The sequence below is a fragment of the Labrus bergylta genome, chromosome 1 (genome assembly GCF_963930695.1).
Source record: "Labrus bergylta chromosome 1, fLabBer1.1, whole genome shotgun sequence".
NCBI lineage: Eukaryota > Metazoa > Chordata > Actinopteri > Labriformes > Labridae > Labrus > Labrus bergylta.
The window spans coordinates 22,053,942-22,074,568 of record NC_089195.1 but is presented as its reverse complement, the minus strand read 5'-3'; the positions used below and the strand labels follow the sequence as shown (position 1 = coordinate 22,074,568).

Here is a 20,627-nt window from a genome sequence, read left to right as displayed (position 1 = left end):
AGCTGCCGTTCACAAAGCAAAAAACAAAGAAACTAAAAAGAAACATGTTAGTGATCGAAACTTTTTAACTTACATATGCACCTAATGTTCTTTAAAAAAAAGAAAATTGATGAAGAACGTCTTCAATTCTCGGTGAACTCAACCTACTGTAGAAGATCATAGGATGATTGAAAGCACCAGTTCAGCTACAAATAGACCTGGTGGTTAAGATTCTTTTGTCAAAATCTTTTTCCATGGGCAAGATGAATTTTTGATCTAAACTTTTTAAGCTAACATGAGCACAAAAGAGCCCTATGAATCAGGTAATTTGAACATACAATTCTTTAAAATTAGCATACAAAGTCTTTCAGAGCTGAATTTGTATATTTCCAAATCTTTGCGAGTTCATCCGCTGAGAAAGTACACGTGATACGATTGATCGAACCTTGATTGATGAACCTTCAGCTTCTCAGGACACAGATACATTTTCTATCTCAACTTTTAAGCTAAGATAGGCAGCAGATGGCCTAGCGGTAAGGTTGCACCCCATATTGGAGGCATATAGGAGGCCCATATAGTCCTCAAAGCGGGCGGGCCGGGTTCAAGTCCGACTCTTATTTGCATGCCATTCCCCTCTCTTTCTCGTTCCCTGGTTCCCTACTCTATCCACTGTCCTGTCAATTGAAGGCAAAAAGCTAAAAAAAATCTTTGAACTTTTAAGCTAACATGAGCAGAACACTCCACAGAAGGGGCAGAACACCTTCTACTCTTCTTGGTACACTGAATCTGCTGAAGATCATGTGATATGATCAAACCCCCGAGTATTAAATAAACCTTCAGGTGAGATTGGAATTTGTAATGTTCTTCTGTGTTTGTGAGAGTGAGGTGCATCATTTTCTGTCCAAACAAACTTTTGGTCACATAGCATCTTTAATACCACCATTATAATAATTAGGATATCAAAAGTATCGAGTATACATACATCATTTGCATTGCGGTACACAAATCTGAGCTGATTTATGTTTTTATATCTTTCATTCGTTGTTCTCAGGATCAACTTTTATTGTCTCGACATTGTGCTGATACATTGAATCGTCCTGAAGAACTTGACGCTATTTCAGGAAGGAGAACATTTAATTGGACATGTATTGTTAAGTAATATAAAAAGTTTTCGATATTTCCAAATGTAACTTGAATCCTATAGTCTACTACTTTCCAATACCAATAGTCAAGAATCTTGATATAAGCCAAACTAGAGTCCATGTCACCAAAATCAAAGTACTTCTTCAGATAGGTTCCTTCACCTACAGTGGTCTTGATATTCTGTAGTTGTTCTTATTTTTTTTGCAGTACAGTTCTTGAAGCTGTGGAAACAGTCTCTTGAAGCCATGCCTGTTTTTGTAACAGTCCCAGTAAATGGATTCTCAGGAGTCTGAAGATATGTGTGTGTTTGTGTGTGTGTGTGTGTGTGCGTGTGTGTTTATGTGAATGTATGGGTCGAGGGAAGCATGGTTCTTAAATGGAGAAACCCCTCACTTCTTCTCTCCTCCACCACCGTCAGGGTCTTAGTCTGTCAGACGCTGGTGATTGAGGCCAGGCAGTTCGATGGTTTCTGGATTTTCTCAGGCTGCGTGGCGGGGGGTTCTGGGATGGCGCGAAAGCTGAATGGCAGTCCGATACCACTGGTGCCGATGTGGCCGGGGCTCAGCGCTGGATTCTGCCGTCTATTGCTTTCCACTATGCTGGATGTGTTGGATGCAAGGCTTTCACGTGTCCTGCAAAAGAGACAACATAAATGATAGTGGTTGGTTTAAAAGAAGACAAAAGTAAAAAACTGACACTGTTATAAACAGTTTGTGACAAGACCAAACACCACAGCCTGTAGGAAAAGAAGCTGAAAAGTGAAAGAAACGGTCAAGTGTCTTATACCGGCATTCTTTCTAGCGGCCAGCAGGAGGCAGCCCCTTTTATTACAAGAAGGAACTTAAGCCTATAAAGTCAATAGCAAAAATGATGGTACTTCTCAGTTGATTTAAACCTCTCTAATAGTTGTCCTTTTTAGTTTAATGTTTGAATCCATACTTCAATACTTCAATCCAAGTCTTCAATGCAGTATGATGTTCATTTTGCTTTTTGGAGTAAATGATAAAGCAGAGTTTGCTTCAGGATTTGGCTTCCTTGTTATTTGTAAGGCATGGAGACCTATCAATCACAATAGAGGTGCAGCAATGTTAGTTTTTAAGAGGGTTTTTATACTTGATTCAAAAAAAGAAAGTTGGCAACAGCTGAATTGAAAAATTCTGGGCTTCAAAGGATGAGTCACTAAACTAGTGGATCAAAGCCGACTCACTTATTTTAAACAGTCTATGACAATAACCACTAAATTACACTTGAAACTAACAAAGATGATCCTGTCTATAATAAAATAAGCTGGTTCTATCCATAAAAAGAGCAATAAATAAGTGTGATTTTTACACACCAGATCCTAATATCACTTTGAAAAACATATAAAAGATGGTTATGAATCTAAGTGCAAACCTTGATGGTAATGTAAGACATTACAAATCTGTGGTACATGCAAATGGTAAATGGACTTCAGCTTGTTTAGCACTTTTCTAGTCAGACTAGACTAGACTACTCAAAGCGCTATTCACACCGCAGGTCACAACTAACCATTCACACACTGATGGCAGAAGCTGCCATGGAAAGTATCCATCAGTATTAACTCATCCATTCATACACGTTCACACACACATTCACACACCACCGTCAAAGAAGTAGCAGCAGCTTGGGGTTAAGAGTCTTGCCCAAGGATACATCGGACATTATGTATCAGGAGCTGGGAATCGAACCCTAGACCTACTGATTGAGAGACGACCAACTCTTCCACTGACCCACATCCACCCCGTGTGTAAGACATGTTGTATAATTGCTAATGTTACATTATTTAGGACTTGCTATTTGTATTTCAAGAGCATGATAATGACATGTTTACTTTCTCAGAAGCCTACAGTACATATGCAGTTTTCTTAAAAGGATTCCATGAATTTTACAGATAAAGTTCAGGAGGCTGTCTGAATCTAAAAAACAAAGATAAGCCATTTGATTTTGTTGGGGTAATCTTCACTCATCATGAAACAAGACCTCAAATTTGTGCCAGAAAGCTTGTGTCACTAACTCTGGGTGCAAGTTGAAAGAAACAAAATGTGTAACAAATTGGAGGGTCCACGGACAGATTCTTCCGAGTTAAATCAAGATATCAAAGGCTCTGCTGTTTTGATTTGTAATTTCACCTTTTTGAATTTGTCATCAAGTCCTACAACTCTATAGAAGCAATATCAGCTTGTTTGTAACATTCCTATAACAATACTTAAATGGTCCACCAATGATTCACTAATGTTAAACTGCTGCACTGAGTTTTACAGAAGCACAAAAAGCTTAGATAGCTGCTACAATTGTCTATCAGATAAACACGTTTGTAATATATTTTTGCAGCCTGAACAAAAGGACCGTTTATTCAAACACAGCGCGTCATGGTTTACAGTGATGTCACTTTCCAAGTTTAGAAAGCCATTCATTGTGATCATGATCACTTAAATACATCAGTGACACAGCATTGAAACAGCTGTGTGTTCAAAGCCTATGATTTGCCAAGTTGCTTTAAATACCGTATCAGGTATTTGTACTCAAACCAAACAGAATGTATATATTAATCTAGATTACTGTAAAACTGAAATGTAACCAAACAGCCATATACAATGCCTAAACGTACAAAGTGTGGCCACAATATATCTGGACCTTCTACAGAAACATCGACCCCCCCCCCCCCCCACCCCTCCCTTGACTGCATCCTACTTTCAGAAATATAACTAGACTTTAGTTAAATATGTGTAATCTACATTTATCTGATAAGATTGCACTTTAGGAAAGTTGCAGCTAAATAAATCAGGGTTGTCAGTTGGGGAAAAAATGGCCAAAGGAAAAGGCTTGTTTTTTTTTAAAGTATGCTCTTTTTCAGGTTGCCAAAACATCTTTTTGCGACTGATCTAGTCCAAAGAAGTACATAGCTTTGGTGCTGAGTGGGAACTCCGGTCGGCGTCTTGCCTATGGTGACTACTTTAATCAATATGTACTGTAAGATCAAAGAACCCTGCTTCAAAAATCTAAAACCAATCTTCAACCTGGATGCCATTATCATCATTTGTGATGGTCAAGCGAAAAATCTCAGTTTAAAGCATACTCTGTGACAACTCTACTCATGAGACCCACCATGACAAAGAATAATAATAACAGGTTATCACATGACCAGATCCTAATTCTGGTTACAAATAAGTCTACACAGTACATTAAGGAAACCCTGGAGATGAAGAAAACCTTCAGTAAGTGGATCTTTTGGTTACCTTCATTGTAAAATTTTGAGAAACTTTTGAGAAATACAACGTGAATATCACATATGTCAGTAACTTGTTTGACAGTAATTTAGGGTAAGTTTGATTTTCGATGCAAACAAATTAAAAAGTGTCAGAGGATGATAACTAAGGAGTAAATTTTAGCTCATACCTGGGGGAGTTGAATCCACTGTCCACTGTGACACTGCTGCTATCCATGCTGTCCAACCTGGCAGAGTGGGCCGACTTCTGACTGCTGCTGTTCTCCGTCTCCTTGGGGCTGAGTAAGGTCAGATTGGTCTCCAGTTTCCGCTGCAGATCGTGTTCCTTCTCCCGCTCCAGTAGCCACTGCATGGTTCCCTCCCCTCCACCACCGCTGCCTCCGCCATTACCACCCCCTTCCCCATGGTCTTTGTTGTCCTCTGCCTTGGCCAACTCTTTGTGCGAGTCCTCCTCTGCCTCCTCTTCTTCCTCATCGTCTGATACATTATAATAGTCAAAGGAGGCAGGGGGGACTGTTGGCTCTAAGCAGCCCTGTAAAACTGCAGGTGACGCCGAGGAAGCGGCTGAATTGGAAGGCTGCTGGGGCTCAGGATTGTCAAGGGCCTCTGTTGATTTGGCTTGTGAGGCTTTCCGCAATGTGCCGGACTTGGTGTAGCTGCTGTCCACGTAGCCTGTGGACAAGGCATTGTGTGGAGGTTTGAACAAAGTGTCCTTGCTGAAGATCTCTTTCCTCTTCATCGACATACTGCCTCCTCCCCCTCCGGGATCTACATTGTGTTGGTGTGGCGTCAAACGGGCATTTTGTACCGGCTCTGGCGTCTGGCTTGGCGTCAGTCGCACAGAGCCATTCTGTCCCTTTGCTGCCGACAAGTCCTCTTTGTACTCCATCGTGTGAGGAGAATTGAGGTGAGGCGTTTGGCGGTCAGCCGGAGAGCCCTTTCGGAGTCCCCCTGATGAGGTTAATGTGTCATATTCTGATTTTGCCTGAGGCGAAGGGGCAGTTAGGATTGTTTCATTTGACGTATTGCACTGGAAGTACTCATCTGTTGAGGGCTTAGGAGAAAGTCCCATTAGCTCATTGTACGTGGGCAAGCTGTCTCTGCTTTTGTTCCTCTCCATCGTACTCCGGATCCTTGACTCGTCCAAACTCCCTTTCCCCAAATCAGGCACATTAAAATCAGAGTGGAACTTAGCAGCAGAGAACATGATCCTTGAGTAGTGGGAGGACTTCTGCGTAGCGCGCAGGGTGCCATCGTCCGTGTAATAATGACTACGCTCCTCCAGACTGGTTTCAAAGTCTTCAGGTGCCCCCAGTGATGGGCCTTTAAGGGAGTTGTCCATTGACCGAGAGCGCTCCTTAGCCTGATCTGACCTGTCGTGACGCGACTTCCTGTCCTGATTGTGACTGTGACTTCTTTGCACTCTGGACTGACACGTCCCACGTGATGGCTCTGGGAAGGGCATTTCAGTCCGTCTTTTGGCTAGCTCACCAGAAACGTCCCATTCGGGGGTTACAGGGCAGTACGATTCCGTAATGTTGGGGTTGCTGTGGACTAGGTATGTCGCACCTCCACTTCGCCTGCGCTCCAAGGTGTACATGGCCTCCCGAGGGGAGCGAACCAATGAGTGGCTAAAGAAGCGATAATCCCTTTCCATGAACAAAAGGTCCCAGTTTGAACCCTCTGACGGGTCTCCTCTGGAGGTACGAGGCTTGCTGTGTGAGCGAGACTTACCGTGCGGGGCCCTCCTGTGGCCCCTCCCCCTTCTGCTGCGTGCACTGTGCTGGGCTGAAGATCCAGCCTTATTCTTCTGGGTACGCTCTTCCTCCAACCTCTTCATCACAGCTGTGTGCCTCGCCACATTCTCCACTGTAAGATCAGGATTGATTCGGCGGATTATCTCCATCTCCACCTCGCGGGGAATGGGCGTTGTTGGCACCTCCTCATCACGAAGAGGCCACTCCTCGGGAGGGAACTGGGCAGAGAAGGTGGCCAATTGCCTCATTTTGTCCTTCTTAAAACTCAGCCTGAAGAGCCTTAGTCCGAACCTTTTGGATTGCTTCTCGCCATTTCCGCCACCACCACTTCCTTCTTTCTTTTTGGTCAGAGTGTCAGTTTTATAAGGGAAAGAAGTGATGCTTTTGCTCTTATCAGCTGATTCTTGAGGCGGCGCTTGCTGAACAGGAGGGGGAGTGGGAAGAGGGGGATGAGGGTATGAAGGCGGTTCTCCTCGGTGCTCCTTGGTGGACGTGCTTGGTGGAGGTTCCCCAGTTTTGTGTTCCTTGGGCGGCTTACTTTGATACGAATCTTCCCTGTGCTCCTTCGGTGACTTACTTTGAAGCGCTGAGGTGTGAAGTCTGGACGAGTCCTCGCGGTATGAGTTGTATGAGTCACTGTGATTTTTGCGAGGAGGTCTTTCTCTCAGGCAGCCAGGTGTGGATGGAGTGACGGTGCCCGACTGAGGCGAAGTGCATTGCTGAGGTTGCTGCTGCTGCGGTTGTAGTTGCTGCTGCTGCTGCTGCTGTTGTGACTGTTGGGGTTGGCGCTCTGTCAGCCGATCATCAAGGTGATACCACTTGTTGTTGGTTCTGATGAGGGAAGGGGTGATAAAATACGTCTGGGGGGTGACGATGAAGTAGCCCTCTGGAGTTGGGTAGATCTTTCTCTCTCGCACCAGCATGTTCAGTGTGTGTCGCAGAACCTCCGAGCTGGGTGTAGGCACGCCTGCAGAAAACACAGATCGGACAAAGTTGAACTCACTTTGTATGTTTTGTTAAAAATGCTATTTTATTTTAGATTTTTAGAAATAAAGAATACCAAGAGAATTTAATTGGAGCATAGGGCTAATTGAGAGAAGATGAAACAACCACAGTGGACACAGAAAGAAAGCATGAGAATGTGAGTTGGAAAACATAGCACTATATATATTTAAATACGATTTCAATTTAAATGGACATTTTTTATTTTTTTATATGGTAACATAACTTATACTGCCCCCCCAGCCAACCTCAAGTGGAGACACGATGAACAGTAGGATTTTGCACTTCCACATTGGCTTCCATTTTTTCAACACCTGAGCTTGCCGTTTATGGCAACATATTGTTGTCCTTACTCGTGTGATCCAATTTTTCGAACTGCTAGTGCCAAATATAAGTATTTTTACAAGATACAATATGGCACAAAACAGATTTCCCTGCCAATTTGACTTACAGACAAGATGAAGCCTATGACATTAAGGTGGATAAAGAGAACAAACATTAATTAGTCAAAGAAGAAGATGACTGAAGAAGACAGTTGGAAAATGTTGTGCCGTGGTAAAAAGAAGCTACGGAAAAAGCCTGATAAGATGAGAAACTGACACCAAACTGCAGTGAATAAATACAGGAATCCTGCACTTTACCTTTAAAGGGGTATTTAATAGATTTCAAGTAATCTGATAATGTAATGTATCACTATATAACTGTCTCGCAATAAAACAGCTTTCCCAGAGTCGATCTCTCATGATATTATTGTTATCATGGGCTGGTATCGGGTATCATCTCCTATTGTATCATATCATGATAGTGAGATACCATCAATTCCTATCCCCTGATTATAACTATAAAAACAATCAAACCTGTATAAAATGTATTATTAATAAACTAAATCTTCCAAGAATTTTAGTTCACCTCTTGACCTTATATTAGCTTATATAAATGGTCGATGAAATGTTAAAACTAGTCCATTTTGAACAACACCATTATAACATTGTTCTTGCAAGGCCTTTGTTGCCTGACATTACATCACCACTGAGTTCAGTTCACTCCCACTCTGGCATCTTATAGAAATAAATGATTCCCATTAAATATGACTGTTAACTTGGTTTTCAATACAGGTTAAGCTTTAAAACAGCTTTATCAGTAGTGGTCAAGTCTTGATTTAACTTTGATTACTTACTTACAAAAATGTTGTTTAAATTCAAACCAACAAAGAACACTGTGTGGGCCATGGCAAATATTTGTTAAAATTAAAAATAGAAAATCTGGAAAATATTTAAAAAAAAAATCATTAAATGATAAGTTAACAATTTACGATATGACAACACACAGTTTGCTTGATATCACAAAAATATGGTTAAAAAATGACCACTGATCGGGAAGTATTATTATTATTATTTTATTTTATTTTTTTAATGAAAAACCAGGGATCCTTTAATCACTTGCGGGCAGATAGATAACAACACAGAAGCATACATTTGACTTAAAAGTCAGTTCCCTAGAAGTTATTACAGGTAGGTGTATACCTACGTCATAATCACTTTTAAAGAAAACTAGAAAGATTAATCAAGTGAAAACATGCAGAGGAGGATGGGACAGTGATCTAGTTAACTATTCTGAGTGTTATTTTGATCAAAAATACAATATCCACATTTCAGAGCACTTTAGATTTCTGCCTTATATCACGGAAGAACAAAGAGGGCAACTCTCAATTAACTTTCTAAAAATCCCCTACTCAGATAAATGACTGATAATTTCAGATGTATCTTCTGTTGACTCGTTTCAATATATTGTGTGTAGAACTTTAACGGGATTAAACCTCTTAATTCTCTATAAATCAATCATATGAGTCAGAGGTAGGATCAGTAGATGTTACAAGCCGGCTTAGGTCATTACTTCTAACCTAGTTTAAAGGTTTATGTTAGATGTGTATAAAATGATGGGCAATCTATATTGTTTGTGGTTTTCACAGGCATATTTTTCTCTGTCTACATACTATGGATTGTTGTTTTAATTCATTTTTCTTTATTGGTGCTACTGTGGATGCGGGAAATGTGTCAGGCAGGAATTCCTCAAAGGGACAATAAATCTTATCATATCGTACTGTTTATCGTATCGTTTATTGTAACAATCGTATCATCTTGTCTCGTATCGACTCGTATCGTTTTGTATCGTAATGTATTTTGACTGTTTGAATCTAATTGATTTAGATCCACATTAGCCACTAACAAAGTAGCAACTTCTCTTCCTGGGGTCTACTCATACATGTATACAATTAGAATACACCAAAATCACATAATTACTTGTGGTGAAAAGGTTAATAAGCACAAATAACAAGTATAAATAGTTTTACACATGCACAGATACATTCTACATTTGTCTATACAATAACATATTAACTAAGCAGAATGTGAATGTTTTTTTTCAAAGTCCCATATTCAGAAGAAGGTGAGAGCATCTTACCTGGGAAGCTGGCAGTGAGGTGCTCCACCAGAGCCTCCTGGTTGACTGGCTTGTGGGCAGAGTTCATAGCAGAGATGGCCAAGCACAAGATCTCCCCCAGCGGGATAAACTGTGACTGGCTGATAGGTGACATACTTATTGGAGACACGTCACCTGCAGGAAGAAGAGGGGGAGGGGAAAGCAAAGGCACAACAGTAAGATCATGAATGAACAGCAGGCGCAGCGTGTGAAGCTATGATGTAATGGTCAAGCAGCAGCAGTTTGCATGCTGCCTGAAACAGCTCCTCCTCCTCCTCCTCCTCCTCCTTTAGCCTCTCATTCCTCCTGTTTCTCGTAGGTTAGCATATTGAGACAGCTGCTGCAGCAGCCACATCCATAATGTGAGATCACCTGAGTCTTTGCCACTTTGTGATTCAATTCACTGTATCTCACACACACACACACAAAGAAGCTTACACAACCCTTATAAATGTCAAACCTGTAGCATTTGAAATTTCACAAAACGTAACTGACTTTAACAACCACATTGAGAGCTTACGCACAGAAATTCTGTGTTGCTTTTGTTGAATTAAGCTGGCTTTGCTGAGAGTAGTGAGTGGTGAGATCATCCTACAAGCGGCCCAGCCTCAAGCCCCTCTGAAAGCAAACATCTGCCCAGCTGAAAGGAAGGAAAGCACCAAACTGAAGCCAATGCCGCAGCCTCTGACCTAAATCTGGCCATCTATTGAGAATCTCACGAAACCAGGTAGAAAATAATAAAATCTAAGCCTCCATATTTGATTTCTAACCTAACATTACGTCTGCTGATGTCCACCGATAACCAGCAGGATTTTTATCTTTATGATCATTAGTTCAAAGTTTGAATCATTCATTGTTCACATTTCTTCCACCTAAGCAGAAATTTGTGCAGGGCCAGGCCTCCTCAGCACACTCAGCTGAATGGTCAGTTAAGCAACACGATGACGTTATCTCTGCTTAGTATCACAGCCCCTTAAGCTCTATGTGGCTTTACAAGGTTTTCAGTAAACACAAGGAACATTTTTTTCTAATATCTTACATGTTTTGCAGAACTGTGGGAACACAGCAAGTCTCAGGACTACGGAAATGAGGTGGTAGTGTTCATTTGTCATATCTTATAATTAAACAAGCAAAAGATGAAAATCTTTACAATAAAAGTAACCGATAGGATCCGATTTTTCATGGCAATGACATCAGTTCTTGAAATGTGGCACCCAAAGATCTTTTTTCTTATCAAAGCGAACACAAAATATGTCACAAAATGTGGCGCAAAGGTGATGCAACTGACGTATGAAACAACAACTTTTGACTTATTCAGGAATATGTTTCACAAAACAACCTGATTAAAATGGTCAAAAGTTCCTGAATGTGTGGATTTTCAGTGTTTTGCTCTGGTTTATTATATCCTTAAGAATGAAGGAGGTAGGGAAATTTGTGAGGACTTACACTTATATGTGAGAAAGTTACAGAAATTTGGACTGAGTGAGATTATGTTGAAGTCATTTTATCAAAAGACATCTACATTTTCTATAGGGTCTATGATAACAATTCTTTTTTTGATAAACTAAATGACAACATTTTTCCAGTTTTAGTTTTACTATTTGACCTCATTTCACTCATAAGACGAGTTATGGAAATGTGATACTGTAGTCACCAACATTTCCTACTTGGTCTCATGAAAACATTTACCCATTTGAACTTTGCCCCCAATCAAAAATCGTCTTTGCAAACTCTGAGCACCTCTGCAGAGCGAGATGGTGGCGATTCTGTGGGTGGGAGGATAGGACTCACCTGGCGCACGATAACTTGGCGGGGACGGAGAGAAATGAGGAGGAGGAGGGGGAGGAAGATGCTGCTTCTGCACACGGATGTCTTTCTCACTACGGGAGAGATTGTGCTCCAGCGGGCGCTCGCTGAGCTCCGAGCTCGGCCAGGCCCGCCGCAGATTGCTGCTGCGGTTCTTCTTCATCGTGACCCCTTTACCAGGTGGCCTTCAAACCTGGGGGATGGGGGGGGGGGGGGGGGGACTTCTAGGATAAGAGTGTGTGGGGGGGGGAGTGGGGTGGGGGGGAGGGGGGGAGGGGGGGGAGGGGAGCGGGGTTGGTATAAAGGGGAGAATGGGGTAAGGAAAGAGGGAGGTGGGAAAAGGGGGGATGTGCAGGGGGAGGTCGACCAACCTCAGGCTCAGTGCCTCCCCCGCATCAGTAAGAACGTCCCGCTAGAGCGATCACACACCAGACATGGCAGGAACCAGTGTGCACCTTCTCACACACACACGTCTCATTTACATCCACAAGAAAGCTACAAACGACTGTGTTCACACTGTGGGTGGTTGTCATCGGCTGCTGGGCTCTCCCAGGCTGATCTGGAGCAATGGCAGCGGTGGTGGAGGTGCAGGTGATTGCGCGAGGCATCACCCTTTCATCGGCATCAGTCCCAGCCACCATTTGTAGCATCCCCATTTGCATGCGTAGGGAGGCACATTACGTAGCCGCTCTGATGTGGGAGGAGGGAGCGGGAGAGAGGTGGGGGGGCAGGGGTAGAGATGAGGGAAATGGGGCATTGGAAGCAAGGAGGACGGTGAGGAGAGGTTTCAGTGGAGGTTTTTAGGATCCGCTCGTTCCCTTTTTTTGGGGAAGGCAACAGGGAAAGACAGGAAAAGGAGGGAGGGGATGGATGGAGAGGCAAAGATTCAAAGCTTAAGAGGCCCAGTCTTCGACAATAGCTCAATTCACCACAGGAGTGCTCGGCCGATCCCCGGAAAACAAAAGAGCTCACTTAAAAAAAAAGAAAACAAATAAAAGCTCCATTCACCCTAACGGGCTGTGAAACCTCAGTAGTATGCCAAGCACCGGAGACGCCACGTTCACCTCCATCTTTATCCGATCAAGCACAAGACCCCATCGTCCTTTCGACAACAGCTCACCAGGAGAGGGTGGGGAGAAAAAAATGGAGAGCATAGAAATAAATAAATAAATTTCAAGAATAGATATCCACCGTTTCCCGCAATCCAACGGAAGAAGAAGCTCCTGAGCCTACCGCCGTAGCATCCATTCATTAACAGGAGGGGGGGGATGCAAACTCCAGTCAACGGCAAATCTCTTTCAACGCTAATGCTGCAGCTGCTCCCAGCACCTCCAGGAAGGGTGTGTGAGTATGTGTGTATATGTGTGTGTGTGTGTGTGTGTCTACGTGTATGTGTGTGTGTGTGTGTGTGTGTGTGTGAGAGAGAGAGAGAGAGAGAAAGTGTGTATGCGCGCATCCGCCTGCTGCGCGTGATTCTGCGTGAGCATGCATGCGTCTGTGTCTGGGTGATTGAGGCTGAGGGGAGGGGAGGAGAGGATGCAAGAGAGAGAAGGATAGAGAGAGAGTGAGAGAGAGATCGAGGACATACATAAGGCAGAGAGGAGAGCAAATATCAACAGTTTCAAACACACACACACACACACACACACACACACACACACACACACACACACACACACACACACACACACACACACACACACACACACGGAAAATAAAAATATTCAGGCCTCAGATGATGTCCAGGGAATTGCTCCAGCTCTGAATCTTTGGCTAAATTTGCATCCTCACTCCCCTCTCCTTCCTCTCTAGTTTCCTCCCATCTCAAATGATTAGGGGCCTCTTAAATCAGCATCTTTCCACTTTTTGCATCTGTAAGAACGAATTTCAACACTTTACTGGGCCAAAAGGGAATCATATTTGTTTGTGTCTTCTTTACTTTTTTATTTTTGTTTTTCCCACCGGTTGATTCACTGGAGCTGTCATTGAAAAAGAGAAACCCAAAACGTTACCTTAATCCTTCCCAAAGTGGCAGCTTCTGCTTCTGCTCTTCAGACTGCTGCTGACTCACATGTGAGGAGTGTGAATGGACAGTTGGAGGGACAAGAATAAGGAGCAAAAGTGAGAGGGCAAGACAGGCCACAGGATGGGTGGAGGAGGAGGAGGAGGAGGAGGAGGAGAAGCAGGAGGAGGAGGAGGAGGAGGAGAGAAGGGAGGGATGGTGTCACAACCAATCTGCTCCAGTTCACTGATACCAAAGAGAAAGAGGAGAGGAGGGAAGGAGGGGTGAGGAGGAGAGGAGGAAGAGGAGGAGGAGGGGTGAGGGAGGGAGAGAGAGCGACACCACGCCAGCCATTTTATTTCTCAGTAGTGCTGCAACAGTGTTTGTTGCCATGACGACGCAAGCCGATGAGCTCATAGCTGTTACCTTTGAGTGCCGTTCCCCTTAAAGAGGCAGCGAAGTAAAGATAGAAGCAGACAGACGGCACATAGATGAGCACTGTCTGTTACACTGAGAAAACACTCCTGCTCCTCTGCCTGACATCCTTTACCACTATTTGTTCACTATGATGCACAATAACCTGACAGGGAGGTGCCAGATATGAAGATAGCCTATATAATAAACAATAGATATTTATGATAGGTATGAAGATACCCCTTTTTTCTGACAAAACAGAGACAGAGATAAATGCTTGCTTTAAATCCCTTGGAAAATGCTAATTTGAAAGTCTGAATAATCGTTAAACTAAAAAAAGAAAGTCAGCCAACAGAAAATGAAGAAAATTCTGATTATAGATTATTTAATTCATTAATCGGCAGAAATGCTGATTAATGAATTAATTGGGTGAATCTACACATTATTAATTTTTTTGTATTTTTTGAAATACTGCTCAGATAAAACAGGTCATTTTAAAATTCAAATCAAGATTTTTAAAACTTTACATCTTGTTGACACAAAGATCCAAAAAACAATTAGACAATGAATTGATAAAGAAACTGCTGAATCTAGTTGGAGCTCTAGAAGTGATCCATCATACATCCATCAGGATTACTAGATTGTTACATGAATATCTGTGTCAAATTTAAAAACCATCCATCGGCTAGTTATAATAGCATTTCACTTACATTTGCTAATGTCATCGTTGTGCTTGAGGAAAAGTCAAGGGTTGTCCAAAGTTAATAGGTTACATTTTCAGGGGTAGAAAAGTCAGCACACTAAACGTCCTTCAAGTTTCCTTTAACTGGGTAAGATCAGCGTAAAAAACAGCAAACAGTTTCAGCGCTAGGCCTTCTTCAGCATTGAGCAGTGAAATGCGTACGTTGTTGTTTTGTACACTGCACCAATATTGCTTTCAAGCGCTCAGCAGCCAGGATAAATACTATAAAAACATGATACTGGTTCAGTGTGGTTTTAACATAGTAATATCAACAGTGGGCTAGTAAACTGTTCTAGTCCCAAACTGCCAGGCCATAGCATAGACTTTATAAAACATGGACGTAGTCTCAGTGACGTCACCCACTGGTTACTAGAGGGTATTTTTGGAGCCCAACGATGGCGGTCAGCGTATTGAAAATGTCATCTCAATTTTGGTCAACCTAGTTACAGGCAAGGGGTGGAGCTGAGATGGGATCCCATCAAACAGCTCAAATGGTTCCCGCTTGCTGTCCACCTGCTGTCAGTCATGCCCCTAATAATCCATAACTCTTATCCTTCATAAAAAAGTACGAGTTATAATAAAAAATCATGCCCTGCGTGGTATGTGCGGATAAATACGCAAACTATTCTGACCACAATTGTTTTTTTAGTGTGAACATATTTATCTCTTTGGTCAAAATGGGCATTTTAACATTAGCGTGTGTGTTAGTTCCGGGGGCTTTTGGAGCGACCTCCAAGTGGACACTCGAGGAACTGCAGCTTTTCACACGTCTGCATTGGCTTCATTTTCAACACCAGAGATTGCTGCCTGGACCATAGAGAATATGTTGGCCTGTAACTTCCCTGTGAATGGCACCATTTGTGTCGATGGGCCGCCCTCCAGTGGAACATTTATGACAACACATGCTTTTCATAAAGTTAGCTCTCATGGCCAGACACTAAATACAGCCTCTTGGTCCCTCTTTTCTTTTCTTTTTTTTTTACCACAACAGCCTACTTGACACATCCTGATCTGACATTCAGATATATGGCGACAAATCTGTCTGCTGCATTAAACATTTCCCCCAATTCTCTGTAGGGACCCTCCCTTTCCTTCCAGTGGAGATGTGTTGCAGCAGGGAGTGCAGTGCAGGAGTGCTTTCCTGAACAAATGCTCCACTTTTCCTTCCTCCTGAGCGCAAACTCCTCCCAGTCTATTGTTTATAGCCTGCTAACGGATACTAAGTCCCTCAGTTAATCAGATTGAGCAGTCAGTTTTAACAAAACACCTTGATTTCACACAGTTGAAAAACCACAACTAAAGTCTAATTGTATTAATCCAGCTACATGTTGGCTCTGAGCCCTGTAGTCACACATTCTCGGGCGGTTTGGGGGATAATCTGTAGTGTTCAAACATGGAGCCGTGACTTCAAAATGAATTTCTCAAAATGATTACTGAATCCTGATTAATCTAAAAAAAATGGCATTGTGACTCTTTTTTAAATGATGGAGATTTCAAACCACAGGTGGTGTGTGTGCATTTTAAATGAACTTATTCGTCCAATATCTTGTCAGTACTGCGTATTTTCAAAATAAGGCCTTCAGTATACACAGTTATTAATCAGACTAAAGCTCAACTTTGTCTGAACTTTGTTGTTGTTTTTGTTGTCACGAAAACTCTAATCTTGACACTTAAGCCAAAAGAATAAGTCAATGAAACTTGCAGCTGATAATAGAAATCAAAACTGCTGTGGTCCACTGAATACTTTGATCAATACTCTACCAAAATAATCTGAGCAATTCAAATGTTTAGAGCTCTTTTTTTTTTTTTTAGGTGCGCTCAAGAGAAAAAAATTGTTAAAATTTAACTCCCAGTTGAATACACACGAGCTTATTATTTAACAAAAGACTGATTATGCAGCTCAACAGTGCGGCGTCCGCTCAGGTGAGTTTGAAAACACAACCCCTGCACATTGTTTAAGGCATGGTCTGATTTTTCACTATAGGTCGTGTTCTGTTTGTTGAAAACTTGAAATGTGTACTAACTTAGTTTGAGTTGAGAAAAACTTCTAAATACATATAAAACAATCAGAATCTTATCTGCATCCGGAATTTCAGCATATAAGCATGTTGGTTTTGGTATTACAGAGACTGGTGAGTTATTAGCTTTAAGACAAACATTCCTCAGTTATCAGTGTTTGCTTCAATAAGCTGTGAGTGAAGCGGGCGGTACTTCTTCTGGTAGACACAACGAGGAAAGAAAAACTGTGCCACAAGAACACAATCTACTTTGGGATTTACCTCTGGACTAGACAAACCCTTAGATACTGATGCATTTATAATAAATACAATCAATGTATAGAATCCAAGTAGAAATCTAATTATTTAATGTACACTTAAACGTACAGTTAAAATCTGTTATTGTGAGGGATTGAAAAAGTGCTGTAATGACACTGCTAAAAATGGCAGATGGAAAAAAAATGGAATAACTTTCTCATCAAAAGAATGTGTCATTGAAAAGGGTTATTAGTTGAGAGGTACTTGTGCAGCTGTGTTGTTTGCACATGCTGTAACAAAATAATAAAGAGAATAAAATAAGAATTTGATGTAGAAAAGTTAATTACTTTATTGAAAAGTTTTCCTGTTGGTTATGATAGTAGCAGAGTTGGTCCAGATAGACAACCTCTCCAAGAATCCCTGGTAGTTTTTGCTTTCAGTTTAAGTTGTACTAAACTGCAATAATCAACTTTTGTCACTACTACAAAACTTTGATCACTATGCCGATATGTTATCACTTTAAAAAAAAGGCTGAAAGACCCTTTTACTCTTCTTGAGTCAAAGAGAAAATCAGACTTGGGTTTTTTTTTTGTTTATGGATTTGTTATGTTGAACTACACTTTCCATGTTAACAACCTCATACAATCCATAACATAGTTGTTTATGCACCTTTGAATGTGTGTTTCAAATAGCCCACTGCAACTTTTCTCCTGTTGTCTTTAATCACTTTTTTTTTTTCAAATTTCCCAGATCTGTAAACTTTTTATTTGACTTTTTTTCTCCTTAAAATGAGGGCAAAAGCATGCTTTGCTCTAGTGTCAATTAGGTTTAAACCATTATTGATATAAAAGATACAAAACTTCTTGTTTTCTCTGCCAGAGTTTGATGCTTCTTACAAATGTACCTGATGCTCTAAACTGACCCTCCATCATGAAGCAGACGTAAAAGAGGGGATCTATGACAAGCAGCTGTATGTCTCTCTTGTTTATTCTCACACACAAACACACAGATTCACGCTCAGATAAAGCTTGCGAGGGCAGTTGATGGGTGCACCGGTTAGATTCGCTTTACAATACCTGAAGTCATCCAAACCTGTCCCAGCACATACATGAGTTATAGCGGTGTCAGGAGAAGATGAGTGTAAGTGTGGGAATGTTGAACCTGAGGAGGACTGGGCCAAAGTCCCACGACTCTTCAAACTGAATGAGTAAGTCTATATGATATGAAGCTGCCGGGGTTAGAAGGTGAGACGTTGCCTCAAGTCCTCTCATCAAACCAGCATCAACTTGTTTTAAGTCAATCTGCCTTTTATCAGAGGGGAGGGGGGGGGGGGGGGGGGGGTAGACAATAGCATATAAAAAAAGTTTGAACCTACAATCAGAAAGGTCAAATGACAGCCAGTAGCATTGCCAGTGTTTGGACATTCCTCTACAACAACCACGATTGGAAGGACCACAAGGTAAGAAATGTATTTAGGTAGCAGTCCCGGGAAAACATATGCCAAATACTGAAATACAACATGGGCAAAGAGGAGAATATGTCAAAAGAGGAAAGTGGCCATCAGGAACCTGAAGGACGCAACAATCTCTCTAAAGCGTCAATTACAAAAATATATAAAAAAAAACAAAAAAAAAAACAAGAATCTCAATCTCAAATAAATATGTTGCTCGTTCAATCCCATGGACAAAGACACTTCCGCACTTTTAACCATGTACCATGCATTCCCATTTGACTTGATCAAATATTATACATGTTGTCTATACTTAACTCATTCTGACGGATTCATTAGACTCTCTGGTTTTTCAAATTCGCCAGATGTTATTGCCACCGCAACTCACAGCTGTCTTGTCAACACTGTTGTGTTTGATGCTATTGCGACATTCCTGCTCTAAACTATATTTCTTTGGAAGTGTTTCAGAGGAGTCTGCTCTGTTGCGCATGTGTCTCGCCAAGCTGCGAGCCAAAAAAAAAATGTCCACGCGAAGACAGAAAATCAGTGTTTCTGTAAGTGCATGAATGAAAGCAACTTAAAATCTGCAGAAATCAAACTCATATTTTCTGAAAACTTTTTTCTACTTTTTTCACCCACCTATGCTCTTGATTTCAAAGCCCTGCGGTGGCTTCAGGGTCCGTCTGGTCCATCCGTTCCTGAGGACTTGAAGATGGACTTCTTTGCCCTGGATCAGCAGCACATGTTCATCTATCCATCCGAGGAAGAAGATCTCAGACAGAGCGTGAGTCAGTGCCTTGTTCCAGAAGTGCTGCATGTTCACGGCTTTGAAATTTGCGAATACCTCGTACCCGATGTGATGTTGTAACTTCACGGAGTGTACGGCCGTTTTTGAGGATGACGATGAGGATGATGATGATGATGATGAATCCTCTTTATCAGACAGCACAAGGGCCAGAGAGTGAGGAGCAATCTGAAGCAACTTCTCCATCCCTGTTTCAGTTAAAGTCTACAGAGGGCCAAATGAGAATTCAAAGACAGCAGGAAAATATTGTTTGTACCACGCACATGTCTCTCGGGCCACAAAGCTGCCAGTTAATCCTTTTGACATGTTGAAGAAATGAACGACAGGGGAAGGAGAAATAACCAACTCCGAGCTGATCCAGAGTCAGCAGCACGGTGTTAAAGATGTGAAGCACAGGTGCTCCTTGTAAAATCTTGCGGATTCAGAAACTTGACACTGGGCGTGCTGCAGCAAACTAACCTCTAATGTCACTTATCAGGGCCTGTTTTCAGCGACGAAATAGGCGAGGACTTGTGCTGCGTTCAAGTACTGCTCGGCAACTCCTACTTCTAACGTTGGAAGACTATAGCCTACAAATGATGTAGGATATATCCTTGTCGTATACCGGAAAGTGGTCCGCGGACAAGGAGGTGTCTATGAAAAGGGAGAACAGTTGAAGAATTTAATTCAATATCAACTTATGTGTGACAGTATCCTACCAAATAGCCTACACTTCAACACCACCAAATACAGCCTTAAAACTTCCACAGAGTTGAGTCAGATCATCAAATCATTTTCACCAAGGCAGCTATCTGATATTTTGGATATTCTTTTTTTTTTTTTTTTTTTACAGGACAGCTTTACTGGATTTTAACAGAATGTCACGGAGAGGGCTCTGAAGTGTTTACTGGTTATGTGTAAATAAGTGATATAGCCTACATGTCTTTAAATGGGGGTACTTCTGCTCTTTAGCACCTCCAGCTGGAAAGGCTCACAATTACAAATGAATTCAACAAATCATTGATGGACCAAAAACTTATTTTCAGCTGTTTTGATAGTCAACTAATAGTTTGTCGAAGTATTTATATATATATTTTTTTAAAAAGACACCAAAAGACAAACAAAAACCCCAAAATATGGAGGAAGTCAAAAGTGAGAAACTGGTTTTAGTCATCATATGTTGTAGAAAGTGAATTATTTGGGAGTTTTGGAGTGTTTGTCAAATCAAATCTGATGAAAGCACCAAGGGCTCTGGGATATTGTATTGAGCACTTTTTCAGTTGATCACTGATACATTAATGGACTAAGAAAAACAAAAAGATCACGTTACAATGATGAACCAAAACAGTTAGATATCTTGTTCATTTTGAAAATGCGCAATAGCAGTTGATTGAGATCAAAAGTGTGATTCATAGGGGCCGGTCAAGTCAAGTCTGGTTCAATCCAGGTCAGTGTTTATACATTGGCTGCCTCCACAGAGACACATCACCCACAGTAAATGCACACTCTGAAACAAGCAACACTATATGGCCATATGCACACAGCAGTTTTACAGTACAGTGAATAAA

At 41.7% G+C, this 20,627-nt stretch overlaps 1 protein-coding gene across 2 annotated transcripts; it reads right to left on the bottom strand.

Moving 5' to 3' along the window:
• Positions 1-890: 890 nt before the first annotated feature.
• stox2a (storkhead box 2a) lies at positions 891-19,528 on the bottom strand. Of its 2 annotated transcripts, none has more exons than XM_065956684.1 (4): positions 18,915-19,528; positions 9,589-9,741; positions 4,540-7,093; positions 891-1,754 (listed from the first exon to the last, which is right to left on the bottom strand). In XM_065956684.1, exons 1-4 carry the CDS (start codon positions 19,264-19,266, stop codon positions 1,553-1,555), a joined length of 3,261 nt encoding a protein of 1,086 aa, XP_065812756.1. In that variant the 5' UTR covers positions 19,267-19,528; the 3' UTR covers positions 891-1,552. The 2 variants fall into 2 exon arrangements, with proteins under 2 accessions (XP_065812756.1, XP_020502837.2); XM_020647181.3 differs by lacking the exon at positions 18,915-19,528 and adding an exon at positions 11,398-12,897.
• Positions 19,529-20,627: the final 1,099 nt, after the last annotated feature.